The following is a 17903-nucleotide window of genomic DNA, read 5'->3' as shown; positions in this document are numbered from 1 at the left end:
ACACATTTTGTCCCTAGGTTGGACTTGCAGAAGCCTCTGTCTTGTAAGTGGGCATTATTTAAAGCCCACAGGCCTGCTGGCTGTGGGTCTTGCCTGTGCTGCCGATGAGGAAGTAATAAACACGCTCAATGTCAGGGATATGGGTTTTCCAGGTTTATGGTTTGCAGATGCTTCATTGAGGTATTAGAGGCAAAATACCTTTTAAGTTTCTCTTACTCCCTCTTTATGTGGAATTGAACAACAGCAGCTGCGATTTGAAACTCAAAGGAAGAAACCCGGGAGTTCATAGACATAGAAATTCAGTGTAGGGAGAAACCTTGGAGACTTTATTTTTGAGTCTGTTTGGTTGAGGTTGGCAGTTTGAGGCACTGCTGTTCCTTAGGTTGTGAACCGTGTGCTCCACAATACCCCAGACTCTTAACTGGAAGGGAAGAGGTTTGTCCTTAAGTGAGCCACTCAATTCCAGTATTGTCCTCGGTGCTCTCCAGAGTGGACATGTAGACCCTGCCCAGCGTGCCTGCAGGGCTTCTGAGACTTTTTCTCCACTGACCCTACTCCTCATGGCAGGCCAGAGTGAATACATGCCCTGGGGAGTCTGGAAGCTTCTCTGCTCCCAGCAGAGAACAATTTTGTGTGTTACTCCTGAATCCTCCAGAAGATCATGTGTTCACCCTGCGGTTTCTCTGCCAGGTGGACAGAGGCTGAAAGCACTTTGCTGTTTGAGAAGCTTTTGGGTATGTAGGAAGAAGAGGCTGAGAAACAAAGCCAGGTGGGAATCCAGCCAGAGTGGACTTCATCTAAAAAGACTTTCTTCATGCCTTGTTAGCTTTGGAAGTTTTCTCACACTACACGAGAAAGAGCCCTGAGAGATCCAAGTAATGGCCTGTGACATTAACAAGTACTTTCTTTGGGAGCCCACTCATGTGTCAGAAACTTGAGGTTAACACTAGATTGAGAAAATTTGGAGTTGTTAGCTTGTTTTTTGTGTTTTTTGTTTGCTTGTCTTTTAAATAGCCAAATGACCTGACTCTCCATGGTTATCAGTATAGATGCTGAAGTACAGGAGGCACAGTGCTGGCCTGGTCCGCCTGACCTGGAATCTGTGAGGATGTTCTCTGGCTCCCAGGTCTCCTGAGGCTGGGGCTAGTGCTCTGGGTCTTTTTGCTGACTGCAGCAGAGAGGAACATGAATACCTTCTTGCCATGGGTCCTGCCTCACTATGTCCCTATTTGCAAACCGGGTGAAATGTGACCTGACTGGCCTTGCTGTGTTGCTGTTGGTCTTTGAAAACTGCCCTGTTTTCTGTGGCTGAGTAATTAGAGTTCTGGGAAGAGAGTCTTACTTGGGGATCCTGTTGTCAGCTTAACAAGCAAATTCACCAGTTATTTTACCCTCAAAATGAGTTTATTTGGGAATAACCAAAAGAATTGCAATTCAGGATGTGCATGCTCTGGCAAACCATGGGCAAATCGGGAGAACAAAGGAGGGAGCTGCCTGTATAGAGAAAAAGGGGAATAGGGAGGGGCTGTTCTAAACGAAAGTCCGTTGAGGAAAAGTGACAGTTCAGGGCGGCAATGGCTTCTCATTGGCTGAGCTGCGGCATTTCTTTCTTTTTTTTGTTTTTGAGGAAGATTGGCCCTGAGCTAACATCTGTTGCCAATCTTCCTCTTTTTCTTTTTTCTCCCCAAAGCCCCAGTCCATAGTTGTCTATCCTAGTTATAGGTCCTTCTAGTTCTATGTGGGACGCTGCCTCAACATGGCCTGATGAGTGGTGAGTAGGTCCGTGCCAGGATCCGAACCTGTGAACCCAGGCTGCCAGTGTGGAATGCACGACCTTAACCACTACACCACCGGGCTGGCCCCAACTGCAGTGTTTCTGATTGGCTGGGCTGTTGCAGGGTAGGGAGACAGTCTTCCTTCAGCAGTAAAGTAGCTGTACTTCCTGGCCAAGATACAAGTGTGTCTCTTCTTGTTTAGTGTAGTTGAAATGTGTGATGGGGGTGAGAGCTTCCCAATAGGCCTTCCCAACTCCAGTTTAGTTAAGATTTCTGTATTAATTTCCACACTGTGAAGGAATTTCTGATCAGCTTCTTAATTTTCCAGACAGTTTTACCTGTGCTGAGCACACACTTTTTCTGAACAAGCGTTCACGCTGAGTGGAGGATGTTCGGGAGTGAAAGCTCCCCTCCCTTTGGACATTTACACTGTCACTGCGTTGTCTGGCCAAGTGACCCTTATTGAATTCTGGCATTTGCTTTGTGCTGTGAGTGTTTTGGGGTATCATTGTAAATGAGTTGTGCTGTGAGGAGCTACAAGTGTCTTTTTCTTCCCACAGTAGGAAGGGAGATGATTGCTGTGGGTGGTTTTCAGAAAGCCAGTGGTTATTTTGAAATAGAGAATTGTAGCATGTCAGGAGCTTGGCTGTTCTTTCAGATGTCTTCAAGTTACCACAGAACTCCACTGTTGTTGATATTCTGCCAAAAACAAACAAAGCAAAACACAAGAAGGTCCCCTGCCTTGGGAACAAAGGAGCTTCATAGCAAGGTAGCTTTGAGGCGTTACGGGCTGCCTGTGGGGAAGTTGGCTTTTCCTCACGGTGTACGAAGCTCTGATCCCCGCCCCCCTTGCTAAAGATTTTCTTTTCTTTTTTGATTTTATTTTTTTTAACTGTTGATTTTGAACTAATTGTAGACTCACAAGGTATTATACAAATTGTGCAGAGCTGTCCGTTTTGTGCTGCAGGCAGCGTCCTCAAGTGGCGCCACCTTACATAACTGGAGCACATTATCAGAAGCAGGAAGTTGATGTTGGCACAGGCAGTTAACTGGACTACAGACTTTGCTCCTTTCCGTTCCGCCAGTTTTTACATGCACTTATCTAATTGTGTGAAATTTCGTCGCAAGCAGATATTTGTGCAACCAGCAGCACAATCAAGATGCAGAACTGCCCTGTCACGGCAAAGGAGTCCATGTGCGGCTGCTTCACACTCCTTCTCCCTACCCTCACTGCCACTGCTCCCGCGCCGCCGTGACCACTGCAGACTTCACGGTGGAATGCGTGGATTGCCCTTAGACGCCCAGCTAGGGCGGAGGATTCTAGAGGGAATCAACTGCTGGGTATAATTTATAGTCATTGCCTGAGAGAGTCAAATAGTGAGGTTACCATCTCTCTATCTGTCTAACTCAGTTTGTTTTTTGGTAAATAAAGTTATATTATTTGAGTTGGGTATGTGTCCCTACTCAGTTTTCTCTCACAAAGGATGGAAACCTTCAGAGAAGGATCACAATATTTTTCATTTATTTGTTTAAAAGTACCTTTAATTTTACTGGGACAAAAGTCTTGGAACTCTATGAATGATTAATAGAAAAAAAAGAAGGAAAGAAATTGTTCAGAGTAATTGTGGTGAGTCAGTGATTTTTACAGAAACTGTGAGTGACAGTCCTTGCTCTTAAAGAGATGACAACAAACCAGAGCTATGAGATCAGTTTTGGGGTTCAACCTCTGGTCATAAAACATCAGGGTTAGATGTCCTGAGACTCTCCTGCCGGGTGGTCCTGTCACCCCGTGCTCAAACCCTCCTTTCAAGGGGGATTGTTGCCTCCTTAAGGAGATCCAGTAAGCCTCAGTGCCGTGCTGACCAAGTTCGTTCTTGTTTTAGCTGAAATAGCTCCTTGTGGCTTCTATTCATTGGCCCAGTCCTCCTGCCACCCCTTCCATATGAAGCCTTTCAAATATTTAGAGAAATTACAAGGCAGAGTTTAACATCTCACTTTTCAGAATTGTTTATTATTGACTCCCATATAAAAATAACCCCTTGAGGTCAGACTTTGCCCAGGGTGAGGACTGTGGCCTTTGGCATTGCTCACAGTGTAACGTAGTGAGGCCTGGGCAATTACGTGGCTCCACCAGCAGGACTAGGGAAACCCAGATGTCACATTTTCCTGTTACTTCTATACGGTTAAAAGATGTTTTTCGGGGCCAGCTGGTGGTACAGTGGTTAAGTTTGTGTGCTCCGCTATGGTGGCCCGGGGTTCGCAAGTTCAGATCCCAGGCATGGACATACACACTGCTCATCAAGCCATGCTGTGGCGGTGTCCCACATACAGAGTGGAGGAAGATGGGTACGGATGTTAGCTCAGGGCCAGGCGTCCTCGTACACAAAAAAAGATGTTTTTCTTTTGGGATAGTTTTGTCTGTTTTTCCCATAGGACTTTGAACTATGTGCCTGTTGCTATCTCCAAACTTCTCTAGGGCGCTGGTGAAGAAAGACTGTAGGGGAGAGAGAGGGGCATTGACACGCACTTGGAAGGCTCTACCTGAGGATATTGGATTGTTCACAGAATCAACAATTTGAGGGATGCCCAGCCTGTCCTGGGAGAATCCCACTGTGAGAGTCTTGTAGGCGGCAGGGGCAGTATCCTGAGACAGTGGTGCCAGCAGCAGTGTCCCAACCAGACTGCTCCCATGCCATGGTCTTGCTGTAGGCTCAGCCACCCAGCATCCCTTGATGTCTACCTATTTTCTGAGCATGGCTCTCTAGTCTTCCCATCAGTTCTGGGTGCTATCCAATCTCTTTCCAGCAAATCCCCTTTCTACCTAAGTTAGCTAAGGTCTTTTTGGCAAGCAAGAACCTTGACTGATTTATTAGAGGGGTTAGGTCTCAGATGGGAAGTGGTCCTGCAGTCCCTGCCCCTCCACTAGACTGCACCCTCACCCTCAGATGGTTAGATTAGTAGTGAATCAGTGTTCCTAAATTAAACAAGCACTCCCCTCCCTCCAAAATAGCCAGAAAGGTTGACTGGCCTTGGGTCATATTTGGTTAGAAAAACCAGAAAAGCCTTCATAAATAGGATGGCATTTGCCGTGTGCCTTGAGGGTTGGGTAGGATTTGAAAGGGAAGGATGGGGCCGGCCCCGTGGCTTAGCGGTTGAGTGCGTGGGCTCCGCTACTGGCGGCCCAGGTTCAGATCCCGGGCGCGCACCGATGCACCGCTTCTCCAGCCATGCTGAGGCCACGTCCCACATACAGCAACTAGAAGGATGTGCAGCTATGACATGCAACTATCTCCTGGGGCTTTGGGGGGAAAAAAGTAAATAAATAAAATGAAAGGGAAGGATGTTTTAAGCAGACTTAGACAACGGGAAAGTGTTAGAATTGGGCTTTTCAGGGACACTGAAGGATCTATACAACCCATATCATGTGAGCAACAGTTAGTTGTAAGTGTAGCAGGTGAAAACCACCTGAATACAGTTTTTTCATTAATACTCTTTAGACACTTGAAAGGCTTACATGTAGAAAAACAGATTAGATACGTCAACCTTAAAAATAAAACATCCTGGGGCTGGCCCGGTGTCATAGCAGTTAAGTTTGCGCCCTCCACTTCAGCGGCCCGGGGTTCGCACGTTCGAATCCCCGGCACGCACCGACACACTGCTTGTCGAGCCACGCTGTGGCAGCATCCCATATAAAGTAGAGGAAGATGGACACGGATGTTAGCCCAGGGCCAATCTTCCTCAGCAAAAAGAGGAGGATTGGCATTGGATGTTAGCTCAGGGCTGGTCTTCCTCACAAGAAAACAAAAAACAACCAGCCAGTTATTTTATCAGCAAAACAAGTTTATTTGGGAATAGCCAAAGAATTACAATTTGGGATGTACATGCTATGGTGGACCATAGGCAAGTCCAATAAACAATGGAGAGGAATGTCATTTTATAGGGAAAAAGGAGGAGATTGAGAGGGGTTGTTTTGAAGGCAAGTCCACTGGAGGAGAGCAGGAGTTCATGTGGTGATGGTTTCTCAGTGGCTGAGCTGCTGGGGTCCTCAGTCTCTGTTTGGGATGCAACGTACATTTCTTCCTGTAACTAAGGTTCTTTCCCGTTGACGCTTCTTTCTGTTGGGGTCTGTAATGGACTATCTTCCTAATTGACCTCAGTGGTACTTTGTGGGAGCGCCCCCTTCTGGCGTCCCGACTCCCCTTTAATGAGATTTCCCCTTATTAATTTTCACAGATATTATTCCAAAGCACAGAATCTGGATCAGGAGATGGTTATAGGAGAGCATGTTTTAGTTCATAATTTGGCAGACTTCCTAACAATTGGGACTGTGCCGTGATAGCTGGTGTTTCGGCTTTCTCTCCCTGGAAGTCTTGGCACTGAGGCAGCACCACTACCTGCAGGGTTGCAGAAAGCAGTGTCTCCAGGCTTCAGTCATGTACTGCTCGGGATTTTTGCTGTTTCTGCAGAATAACTGTAATTATTTTCGTTTTATACTTTTCTTTAATCAACTCACTTTTTCCATTTAAATACACTTTAAGGGCTGGCCCTGTGGCTTAGCGGTTAAGTGCGTGCGCTTCGCTACTGGCGGCCCGGGTTCGGATCCTGGGCACACACCGACGCACCGCTTCTCCAGCCATGCTGAGGCCACGTCCCACATACAGCAACTAGAAGGCTGTGCAACTATAACATACAACTATCTACTGGGCTTTGGGGAAAAAAAGGAGGAGGATTGGCAATAGATGTTAGCTCAGAGATGGTTTTCCTCACACACACAAAAATAATAAAATAAATAGATACACTTTAAAAGAAAACATAGGAGGGGCCGAGGGCACAGAGCCAGAGGACAGAGCATAGTAGGAACTTGGCCGGAACCTAGGGTCGCGCACCCCCCGGCCACTGGCTCACCTCCAGGTCCCCGTGCCCTGTGCTGCAGCTCTCCCACCCCTGTGACTCTCACAGGTGCTGCTGCTGCTCCAGGAAACGGAAATAATGGCTGAAAATATCTGTAATTTGACAAAAGATGTAAACGTACAGGTTCAGGAAGCTGAGCAAACCCCAGACAGGATAAACCTAGAGAAAGCCCTGGCAGGACACATTATAGTTAAATTTCTGAAAACCGAAGACAAAGAAGAAAATTTGAAAGCAGCAAGAGAGGATTGACACCTTACTTATGGGGGAAAACAATTCAAACGACAGCAGATTTCTTGTTGGAAACCATGAAGGCCAGAAGGAAGTGGCATAATATTTTTCAAGTGCTGAAAGAAAAGAACCTATCAAACCCTGAATTCCATACCTGGTGAAATTATTCTTCAGGAATGATGGAGAAATAAAGACATTAGCAAATGAAAGAAAATTAATTTGTCCCCAGCAGACCTACTCTAAAAGAATGACTGAAGGGGGCCAGCCCTGTGGCTTAGCGGTTGAATGCGCGCGCTCTGCTGCTGGCGGCCTGGGTTGAGATCCCGGGCGCGCACCGAGGCACTGCTTCTCCGGCCATGCTGAGGCCGCGTCCCACATACAGCAACTAGGAGGATGTGCGACTATGACATACAACTATCTACTGGGGCTTTCAGGGGAAAAAAAGGAGCAGGATTGGCAATAGACGTTAGCTCAGAGCCAGTCTTCCTCAGCAAAAAAAGAGAGGGGGATTAGTATGGATGTTAGCTCAGGGCTGATCTTCCTCACAAGAAAAAAAAAAAGAATGACTGAAGGAAGTTCTTGAAACAGAAAGGAAATGATAAAAGAAGGAATCTTGGAACATCAGGAAGAAAGAAAAATAGAAAAAGCAAAAATATGAGTAAATATCATAGACTTTCCTTCTCTTGAGTTTTCTGAGTTATATTTGATGGTTGAAGCAAAAAGTATAACACTGATGTGGTTCTCACAGGGGCGGCTAAAAGAATTCAAAAGGAGGTAAGATTTCTACACTTCTCTGGAACTATTGAGATGCTGACACCAGTAGATTGTGATGTTAGGTCTGTTGAACGTAATACCCATTTTTAGAGCAACCACTAAAAAATCTATACAGAGAGAGACACTCAGAAACACTATAGATAAATCAAACTGGAATTCTAAATAGTGTTCAGTAATCCACAGGAAGTCAGGAAAAAGAAAACCAAGAAACAAAAAAAACTAGGAACAAAGAGAACAAAAAGGCAGATTAAAGGCCCAACATATCGATAATTTCCTTAGAAGTAAATGGTCGGGAAAATAAAAGATTGGCAGAGTAGATTTAAAAATGACATGATCCATCTGCTGTCTAAAAGAAACCTACTTCAAATATAATGTTATAGGTAGACTGAAAGTAAGAGGATGGAAAAAGATACACTATGCAAACATTAATCAAAAGAAGATAAGAATAACTATGTTAACATCAGTTAGAGTAGACTTCAGAGCTAGAAATCACTTGGGATGGGAGGGACACTGTATAATGATAAAACAGTCAATCCACATAGAAAGTACAATAGTCCTAAAAACTAAACATGTAATTACCATACAATTCAGCAGCTTCATTGCTGGGCATTTATCCCAGGGACGTGAAAATCTGTTTCCATACAAAAACCTGTATGTGAATGTTCATAGCAACTTTATTTGTAATAGCCAAAAACTGGTAACCCGAACACCCTTCGATGTGTGAATAGTTAAACAAACCGTAGTACATCCATACTAGGGAGTACTACTCAGCAATAAAAAGGAATCCAGTGTTGATACAGCAACAGCGCGGATGGACCTCACAGCATTGTGCTGAGTGAAAAAAGCCAATTTCAAAGTGTGTTTATGTTTGCTGTGTGATTCCACTTACATAACATTCTCAAAATGACAGAATTTTAGAAATAGAGAACAGATTGGTGGTTGCCAGTGGTTAGGGACAGTGGGGAGGAGGAGCTGGGTGTGACTTTAAAGAAATGGCACAAGGGATATCTTTGTGGTCTTGGAATGGTTCTGTATCTTGATAGACACAAATCTGTGATAAAATGGCACAGAGCTGTGTACATGCGCTCTACTAGTGTACTCTCCTGGCTGTGATGTTGTGCTGTGGTTGTGCTGTCACTGCTGGGGCAGCTGGAGGAAGAGGGAGACTAGACCTGTCAGGACCATCTTTGCAACTTCCTGTAAATCAATTATTTCAACGTAAACAGTTACAAAAGGAAACTTGATCAGTTATCAGAAGTCTAAGACCATTATCACTCACCATAAACGGAAAGACATCTGTGAAATATATACATGTATATAACTATTGAAAAAAGAACGTTCATTTGTGTACCACCTGAATTATCTCGCATACCGCCCGTGGTCTAGGAACCATTCTTTGTGAAGCCTCTATGGAGGATATCCCTGAACTGGTGGGAGGTCACGAGACTTCCCTGGAGGACTTGCAAGGAACCTTCAATGCAAAGAGTCTGTGTTCCTTAGTGAGGTTCAGGTTCTGAGGATCTCAAATATAAACCCTTGACTCTGAGCAGCTTCAGACTTGAAACCATCTTTTAACAGGACATGAAGAAGCCAGTGAGAATGTCTGGAGAAGAGTAGAAGCAGGGTAGGTTGAGGATGGTGAAGATGAGAAGGGAGTGACCCCTAAATGACACATTGTGCCTGGGGCTTTGGAAACATCGTCTATAACCTTCCCAACAATGTTGCAGAACAGACATTCACCCATGGATAGATAAAGGGAATGGAGTTTGAAAAAGTTCTCAGAAAGCCACAAAGCTAGAGGTAGAGCTTGCTACCAAACCCAGCTTCAAAATCTGCTCTTTTTCACTGTCCTGTAACATGTGGACATGGATTTAGGATTCTTTTATTTTGGTGCTAATATCTCTCTTTTTTTTTAACCACCAAAATGGTTTATAATTTTATTTATTTATTTATTTATTTCCCCCAAAGCCCCAATAGATAGTTGTATGGCATAGCTGCACATCCTTCTAGTTGCTCCGGCCTCAGCATAGCCGGAGAAGCGGTGCGTTAGTGTGCGCCCGGGATCCGAACCCGGGCCGCCAGCAGCGGAGCGCTCGCACTTAACTGCTAAGCCACAGGGCCGGCCCCAAAATGGTTTTATTTTTGTCACTGACAGTATGCACAACAGTGGAATTGTATTATTACTTTGCTTGATTTCCTTAAATATTACTTAAGCAAGCATTAAATATGTTTACATTTAAGAAAAGTAACACATTAAAGAAGTCCTCTGTAAACATAACCCCTTCTCAATGTATTTTCCTGCTACGTTTTATACATAAATAACAGTTTACAAAGTTATAAATAAAACTATTCACTCTCATGACCTAAAAGTATATAGAGTCTGGAGCTTGACAAAATATTCTCTTGATGATTTTATAACTAACAGCAGTGCACTATTTGCATTGTTTATCATCAGTCAATGACTTATCATCACACGTTGTTATTGAACAAGTTCTGTCAGTAATAGACTTTCCAGTGCACTTGATAAAGATGCCATGTGTTTAAAAAGTCAAAATGGTCGAAGAGTACATTTTTATTTTTTTATAATTTTATTTATTTATTTTCCCCCCCAAAGCCCCAGTAGATAGTTGTATGTCATAGCTGCACGTCCTTCTAGTTGCTGTATGTGGGACGCGGCCTCAGCATGGCCAGAGAAGCGGTGCGTCGCTGGGCGCCCGGGATCGAACCCGGGCCGCCAGCAGTGGAGTGCGCACACTTAACCGCTAAGCCACCGGGCCGGCCCGAGAAGGTTGTTATTTAAATATTAGTAAGCTTTATTAAAATCACTTCAGCTCGACTGAAGAATAAAAAATGCCACTAAAGTGTGAATGCTTATTACTGTCGTTTAAGTGGAAGCTAACTGTCTAAACTATAAGAAACAGTAAGTTCAGATTAAATCCCCATTAGTCTTGGGAAGAATGTTCCATTGAGATTCTGTTACAGGAGCAGAATCAATATTCCCCTAGATTTTCTAAAATTTATTTTGAACCATAACTTTGATTAAAGTTTGAGAAAAAATAATGACACACCAAAATGATCTTAGAAAGGCACACTTATGGGCTGGCCCGATGGCGTAGCAGTTAAGCGTGCGCGCTCTGCTGCTAGCGGCCTGGGTTCCAATCCTGGGCGCACACCAACGCACCGCTTGTCCAGCCATGCTGTGGTGGCATCCCATATAAAGTGGAGGAAGATGGCCACAGATGTTAGCCCAGGGCCAGTCTTCCTCAGCAAAAAAAGAGGAGGATTGGCATGGATGTTAGCTCAGGGCTGATGTTCCTCACAGAAAAAAAAAAGAAGAAAGGCACACCTACGATTCCTGTTACAGAACATTTGATTATTTAGTTTTTGTTTAAAAATGACTGGAAATCTTTTTTCCTTCAGAAAGTATTAACATATTTGTTGAAAGACACCTTCCATCTAGTGATTTATTAGGTAAGCACTCATTATTTTTATGTAATAGAAGTAAAAATGAATTTTGCGTGTTGGCTGCGTTTCATTTTATACAATACGGTTTTTTAGGCCTTCCTTTATAGGATATAAAACTTAGAAAAACATTCTCAACTGGTATTACAGTTAAATGATTCACTCTACAAATAAAATACTAAGCTAAGCTAAGATCGAGGTGAGGATCTCACTGATGATTTTAAACTAGTTTCTCACAAATTATTTTTGATCTCAGATCAGTTTATGACCTCTGCAAATGTCTTGGTGGCTGGTTCAGTTTTAAAAACCAGTGTCTGCCCGTTGAAATGCTGGTTCCCACAAAAATGTTTAGTACAGTGTGCCACCCTGGCCCAGGTCAGCCCACAGGGTGTGGTCGTCTCCACAGGGCTGTCTTGGGTCTGAGGTCCTGAGCCCTCCCGCCTGGCCTGGCCTGGTTCAGAAGAGCTGCCTCTGAGAATGGGAGCTTTCTCCTGATGCCCTTGTGTTTGTCTTCCCCACGCCTGAGATGTGTCTTACTGCGTCCCCCCTGCACGTGGAGGCTGACCAGGCAGATCGCTTGCCTTCCCGACTGTGTGACTAATGACCATTTGGAGAGGCTTCTCCCTTTCTGCTTCCAAGTCTCATCACCTAGATGGGCGGCAGCATGGGGGAAATGTTTGTTCTTTCAGCTGGGCTCTCCAGATCAAAGGCAGGTCATTGAGGAACCGACAGTATTCCCTCTGTTCCTGCCGTAAGATGTGCCATTTGGTCTGATTTAGCAAGGTAAACCATGAGGTGGAGATAAGAGAATACTTTGAGCTTATTTTCCCTTTAATTTTTGGAGGTCAGATTTATAACTCGGCTATTCTAGTCACATTTAAAAAACACACTTTATTCTTGTCAATGCACAGAATATTTCTGGAGGAGCCATAAGAAACTAGTAACACGCTTCCCGTCCTGAGCCTGAGGGCCACAAGAGGATTTATGCTTCTACATGGTTCCGGTGTATTGTGTATGTCTACTGCTGACTTAAAATAAAAACCCAGGGCCGGCCCCGTGGCTTAGTGGTTAAGTGCGCGCGCTCCGCTACTGGCGGCCCGGGTTCGGATCACAGGCGCGCACTGACACACCGCTTCCCCGGCCATGCTGAGGCGGCATCCCACATACAGCAACTAGAAGGATGTGCAGCTATGACATACAACTATCTACTGGGGCTTTGGAGGAAAAAAAAGGAGGAGGATTGGCAATAGATGTTAGCTCAGAGCCGGTCTTCCTCAGTGAAAAAATAAAAATAAATAAAAATAAAATAAAAACCCAGACAACATCAGTAATAACTGTCTGCACTGTCCTTTGGCTTTAGGGAGCCACGTAGCTCAGGGATTCAAAGAATGATCAGGAAAGGGCGTGGTTTGGCTTACGAGGTTGGGTCTGCATTTGGATTTACAGTACTTTGCTAAGCTGGCCGAGAATTCAGCGAGGATGCCCAGAAGGCAGCCTCAGGCAGCTCGGTTGAAGGGAGAGGCTCTTCCTCCGTCTGCTGCTTTCGTCCAGGCTGGCAGTGAGTGGGGAAATGGAGTCCCCACCTCAGGGCTTAGAGGCAGAAGTCAGCTGCTGGCAAAAGTGGGGCGACCAGGACAAGAGAAGGGCAGACTTCTTGGCCAGCGCTTCCCCCCTTGGCTGTTCCTTGGAGTCCCCTGGAGAGCTTTTTTTTTTTTGCTGAGGAAGAGTGGCCCTGAGCTAACATCTGTTGCCAATCTTCCTCTTTTTTTCCTTGAGGAAGATTAGCCCTGAGCTAACGTCGGTGCCAGTCCTCCTCTACTTTATATGTGGGTCACCACCACAGCATGGCTGACGAGTGGTGCAGGTCCGCACCTGGGATCTGAACCCCTGAACCCAGGCCACCAAAGCAGAGTGCGCCAAACTTAACCACTACGCCACCAGGCCAGCCCCGCCGTGAGAGCTTTAACAGCTGCTCCTGCCCGGGACCCCTACCCCAAGAAGCTGACCGAATCTATTGGGGTGTGAAAGTCCCCAGGGGGTTCTAATGTGGAACCCAGGCTGAGAGTCGTGGCCCAGCTGCCCCTTCCCAACGCAGTCACAGGCTGCCTGGGATGCATCTCACCAAGGACTTGACAACCCCAGACCCGCCTGGGCTTATGAAAGCAGATGCCCTGTCCAGCCCTGGTCACCAGGTGTGCTAGTGGCTGACCAGCTCTAGGCAGGTGCTGCTGCCGAGAAGTGGGTCTGGGACACAAGGGTCGTGGGCTGGACATGAATAGTGCCATGTAGAGTGGGTGCCCCTCATCTCTGGACAGACAGGCTTAGGGTGCTTTCCTGCTGTCTCCTGTAGATGCTCCGGCTCTGACAGAAGAGGGCGGGTGCGGCCCAATGTTTTCAAGCTCTTAAGCAAGAGAACTCAGAGCTTTTAAAATTAAGAGTGTTAGCGTTCTGATTTCTCACTGTTTTCTTTCCTTTGCCAAAAATTCCTTTATGTGTTTTAAATATTTGAAACATCCCCTCACTGGGGACATGGTGGTTAGGCCTGCTGGGTGAGCGGCTCTGTTCTGTCCTGTCCAGCAGGCCCGATCTGGGTTCTGTCGCTGGCTCCCTGGTTACGTCTTCCAGACAGCCCAAGGCTCCCCCCCACCCCCCGCCATGTCAGGTGCGTGGGTTTAAGGAGGCCCTGCTCACGAGTCATTGTTTGATTTTCCTGTGTCCAACTCTACCTTTGACAGGTGCACCTTTTCTGACTTCCAGGCTGTTAAAACTCATGTGTCGGCACTAAGGAGAATGCACACAGATTTGTTTTCTTTTTAAATTGTGGTAAAATACACATAACAAAATTTACCATTAATGAATTAGTACCATTTAGTACATTCACAATGTTTGCAACCATCACCACCATTTTCCTCACCCCAAAGGAAACCCTGTGCCCATGATCAGTCACTCCCCACCCCACCCCCACCAGCCCCAGGCAACCACTCGTCTGCTTTCTGCCTCTGTGGATTTGCCTGTGCTGGGCGTTTCATATAAATGGAGTCATACAATATGTCACCTTTTGTGTCTGGGTTGTTTCACTGAGCATGAACAGTTTCAGGGTCCCTCCATGTTGTAGTGTGTCGGTGCTTCCTTCCTTTTTATTGCTGAATAATACTCCATTTGTGGGTGGACCACATTTTGTTTATCCATCCTCTGTTGATGGACATTGGGTTGTTATGAATAGTGAAGCTATAAACGTTTGTTTACCAGTTTTTGTGTGAGTCCCTGTAGTCGGCTCCCTCAGGTGTACATCCAGGAGAGGAACAGCTGGATCACGCAGTGATTCCGTGTGTAACCTTCTGAGGAGCAGCTGGACTGTTTGCGCAGCAGCTGCACCGTGTTACACTCCCCCCAGCAGTGTGTGAGGGTCTGATTTCTCCACATGCCCCTACACTTGTCATTTTTCATTTTTTTTTTATTAAAGCTACCCTAGTGGTGTATACACAGGCTTTTATTATTATTATTTTTTATTATTTTTTTCCCCACAAAGCCCCAGTAGATAGTTGTACGTCATAGTTGCACATCTTTCTAGTTGCTGTATGTGGGACGCAGCCTCAGCATGGCCGGACAAGCGGTGCGTCGGTGCGCGCCCAGGATCCGAACCCGGGCCGCCAGCAGCGGAGCACGCGCACTTAACCGCTAAGCCACGGGGCCAGCCTACACAGGCTTTTAAATGAATTATTTTTATTAAATAATTAGAGAAAAACAGTTAAAGTCAGAAAGTAAAAAGTTTATACAAGAAATAGCAGTCTCTTGTCTCTTTCCATCTTCCTTAACCCATCCCTCGAGAGAGCCACTTCCAGCACTCAGCTGTTTCTTGGGGTTCTTGCCTCCATTTCGCCTCTGGTGCATCCTCCTTCACCCATTTGAATCATGAACGATTGACTTCCTTTTTGGATAGAGGAGGGTTACAACTCACTCAGACCCACACGGTCCCTTCCGTTCTCTCAGTATGTTTTCTATTAGTTAGGACACTGGTTTGGCTGTTTAAAAAGGACTAAACTAACAAATATCTTGCCTCACCCAAGACAGAAGTTTGTTTCTTTCTCATGTAAGAGTGTAGAACTCAAGGATTGATGGTGCTGGTTTCCAGCGCTCAGGGACCCACGTCGTCCTGTGCTGTGGCTTTATCGTCTTCAGAAGTGTTTTCCATCTTATTTTCCAAGGTGGCTGCTCCAGGCTCCCTCACCACACCCACCCAGAGTGCCGCCGGCAGGAGGGGAGCAGGGCAGGGGGGAGTGTGTTCTTGCCCCTGCAGGCAGGGCTCAGAGTTGTGTGCAGACTACTCACGTACACAGCGGTCCCCTCCTCCTCCGTGTGACTGCTAGCATATTTTATCTTGTTATTAATAATAATAATCTCGCGTCTGAGTGCTTAATATGTGTTAGACGCTGTTATAAGTGCTTTATATGCATTTGCTGGTTTAATCCTTGAAACAGTCTTCTAAAGTAGATATGGTTTCCCTCTTACGGATGAGGACACAGGGCACGGTCCAGTGAGTGAGGGGCGAGGCCGGGACTGCAGAGGCTTCTTCTACCTTGGGCTCTGGAACCCTCTAGGGAGTCCACGTGTGAGAAGGGTGTTTCTCCCGATTCCTGCCTGGGCTACCCTTTCCGTCTGTAGTTCAGGCTGCGGAAGGCTGGTCAGGTGCCCTGACCGTGAGCCTCGGGCTTAGTTAATGTTTAGCTGGTGGGTGTATCAGCAGCAGCCCGGCCCCAGCTCTGCCCGGCGGTCCCCTCGGCTGCCCCAGAGTCAGCAGGCAGGAGACCCGGGCTGTGAGGGTGAAAATACTTCTCACCTGCTTGCTCTGCACAACCACTGTGCCTCTCTGAATTAAAGACCTTCTTACACGGAGACTGTGACACCCTAAACATTTATTTAGCTTTATTTCTTGGGCTGATGTCCAAGGTCACGGCTGCAGCCAGGCTCCTAAGAGGCTGAAAACGGCGGCGCCCCAGAGCCTGTCACTGCAGCTTGTTGACTGTCTCTTGTTTTGTTGACGCAGTGACCGGAGTTCAACTTGGGGATGTGCGCACGATGACGGACAGCAAGGACTTAGAAGCCGAAATCCACCCCCTGAAGAATGAAGACAGGAAACTGCAGGAGGATCTGGAGAAGCGAGCGAAGAAGGCAGACGTCCTGACCAGCAGGCCGCCGTGGTCCCGCCTCTCCCGCTGCCGGGCAGTGGCGTTCTTCCTCTCGCTGTTTCTCTGCCTCCTGGTGGTGTTTGTGGTTTCCTTCATCATCCCGTGTCCCGACCGGCCAGCGTCCCAGGGCATGTGGAGCGTCCATTACAACACGGCAGGTGCGGGCCTCCCACCACGTGCCGGGGGGTGGGGGGCGGTGGCAGGTGTGCGGCGTCTAGAGGTGTCTGACGGGGGATCAACCGGAAGCGGCTGCCGGTGCTGTGTCCGCGGTTTTCCTGGAATTTTAGGGAGCGACAGAGCAGCCTCTAAGGAAACATTGAGGGACTGCCTCGGGAGCAGAGTGGCCTGCCTGCCCCCGCCGCCCCGCCGTTCTAGGAAGAGGGGCTTGGGGCAATAAAGGAAAGTGGCCCATTTGGTTACTGTTCCTAGTTAAAAAAAATTTAATGCAGCAGCCCAACGGGCAGAACAGACACAGAGGCTGCGGTGAAAGGAGGAGCGCCCGCCGTGTAAAGCGCGCTTCCACCTCCGTCACGCGGCGGCCGGGGCCCTGGCCTGGGGCAGCGGCGCCAGCTCCGCGGGGCTGGGTGCTCATGGCCGCCAGTGCTGCTCTGCACACCTGAGGGCTCCTCTGTGGAGTAAAGGGATTGGCTTGTTTCAGCCTCACTTAGGGTCAGTTCTGTTCAGAATTTGGTGCTTAATTTTGAGGGGGAGGAGTAATACGTTTCTGTGTTTGTTTTTTGCAGATTTATTGAGGTGTAATTTATATATCATAATATTCACTTGTCTTAAGTTTACAATTCAATGATTTTTAGTCAGTTTACAGAGCAACTGTGCAACTCTCACCACCGTACAGTGTTGGAGCGTTTCTGTGGTCCCTGTGAGATCCCGGCAGTCCCGCCCTCCCCAGCCCAGGCGGGCCTGGTCTGCCTTCTGTCTGTGTAGCTCGCCTTTCCTGGCCTATTTCGTGCAGATGAAACCGTATGATGTGTATCTTTTGAGTCCAGCTCCTTTCCCTCGGCAACAGCCCGTCGGTGCTGTAGCGTGCTCCTTCCTTTTTACTGCCGGATAGTCTTCCTCTGTAGGGGGAGACCACGTTGTTCATCCATCCATCAGTCGGTGGACACTGGGATGGTTTTCAGTTTTTGACTTTTATGGATAATACTGCTATGAGCATTTATTTATTTATTTATTTATTTATTTATTTTGTGAGGAAGATCAGCCCTGAGCTAACATCCATGCTAATCCTCCTCTTTTTGCTGAGGAAGACCGGCCCTGAGCTAACATCTATTGCCAATCCTCCTCCTTTTTTTCTCCCCTAAGCCCCAGTAGATAGTTGTATGTCATAGCTGCACATCCTTCTAGTTGCTGTACGTGGGACACGGCCTCAACATAGCCGGAGAAGCGGTGTGTTGGTGCGCACCCGGGATCCGAACCCGGGCCACCAGTAGTGGAGCGCACACACTTAACCGCTAAACCACGGGGCCGGCCCCATGCTATGAGCATTTATGTACAAGTCTCTGTGTGGACGTGTTGTCATCTCTCACGGGTAGATTGCTAGGAGTGGAAT

The 17903-nt window shown here is 46.8% G+C and overlaps 1 protein-coding gene across 2 annotated transcripts in view; it reads left to right on the top strand.

Moving 5' to 3' along the window:
* Positions 1-17903, top strand: part of FAM234A (family with sequence similarity 234 member A) — a 36041-nt gene that overhangs the window by 7712 nt on the left and 10426 nt on the right. For both annotated transcript variants that reach the window (XM_058570507.1, XM_058570506.1), the window contains exon 2: positions 16195-16494. In XM_058570507.1, coding sequence (XP_058426490.1) covers positions 16227-16494 — 268 coding nt within the window. In that variant the 5' untranslated portion in view covers positions 16195-16226. The remainder of the gene's footprint in view (positions 1-16194; positions 16495-17903) is intronic.

The sequence above is a fragment of the Diceros bicornis genome, chromosome 26 (genome assembly GCF_020826845.1).
Source record: "Diceros bicornis minor isolate mBicDic1 chromosome 26, mDicBic1.mat.cur, whole genome shotgun sequence".
NCBI lineage: Eukaryota > Metazoa > Chordata > Mammalia > Perissodactyla > Rhinocerotidae > Diceros > Diceros bicornis.
The sequence above is the reverse complement of the archived record's forward strand: the minus strand, read 5'-3'. Positions and strand labels throughout refer to the sequence as shown.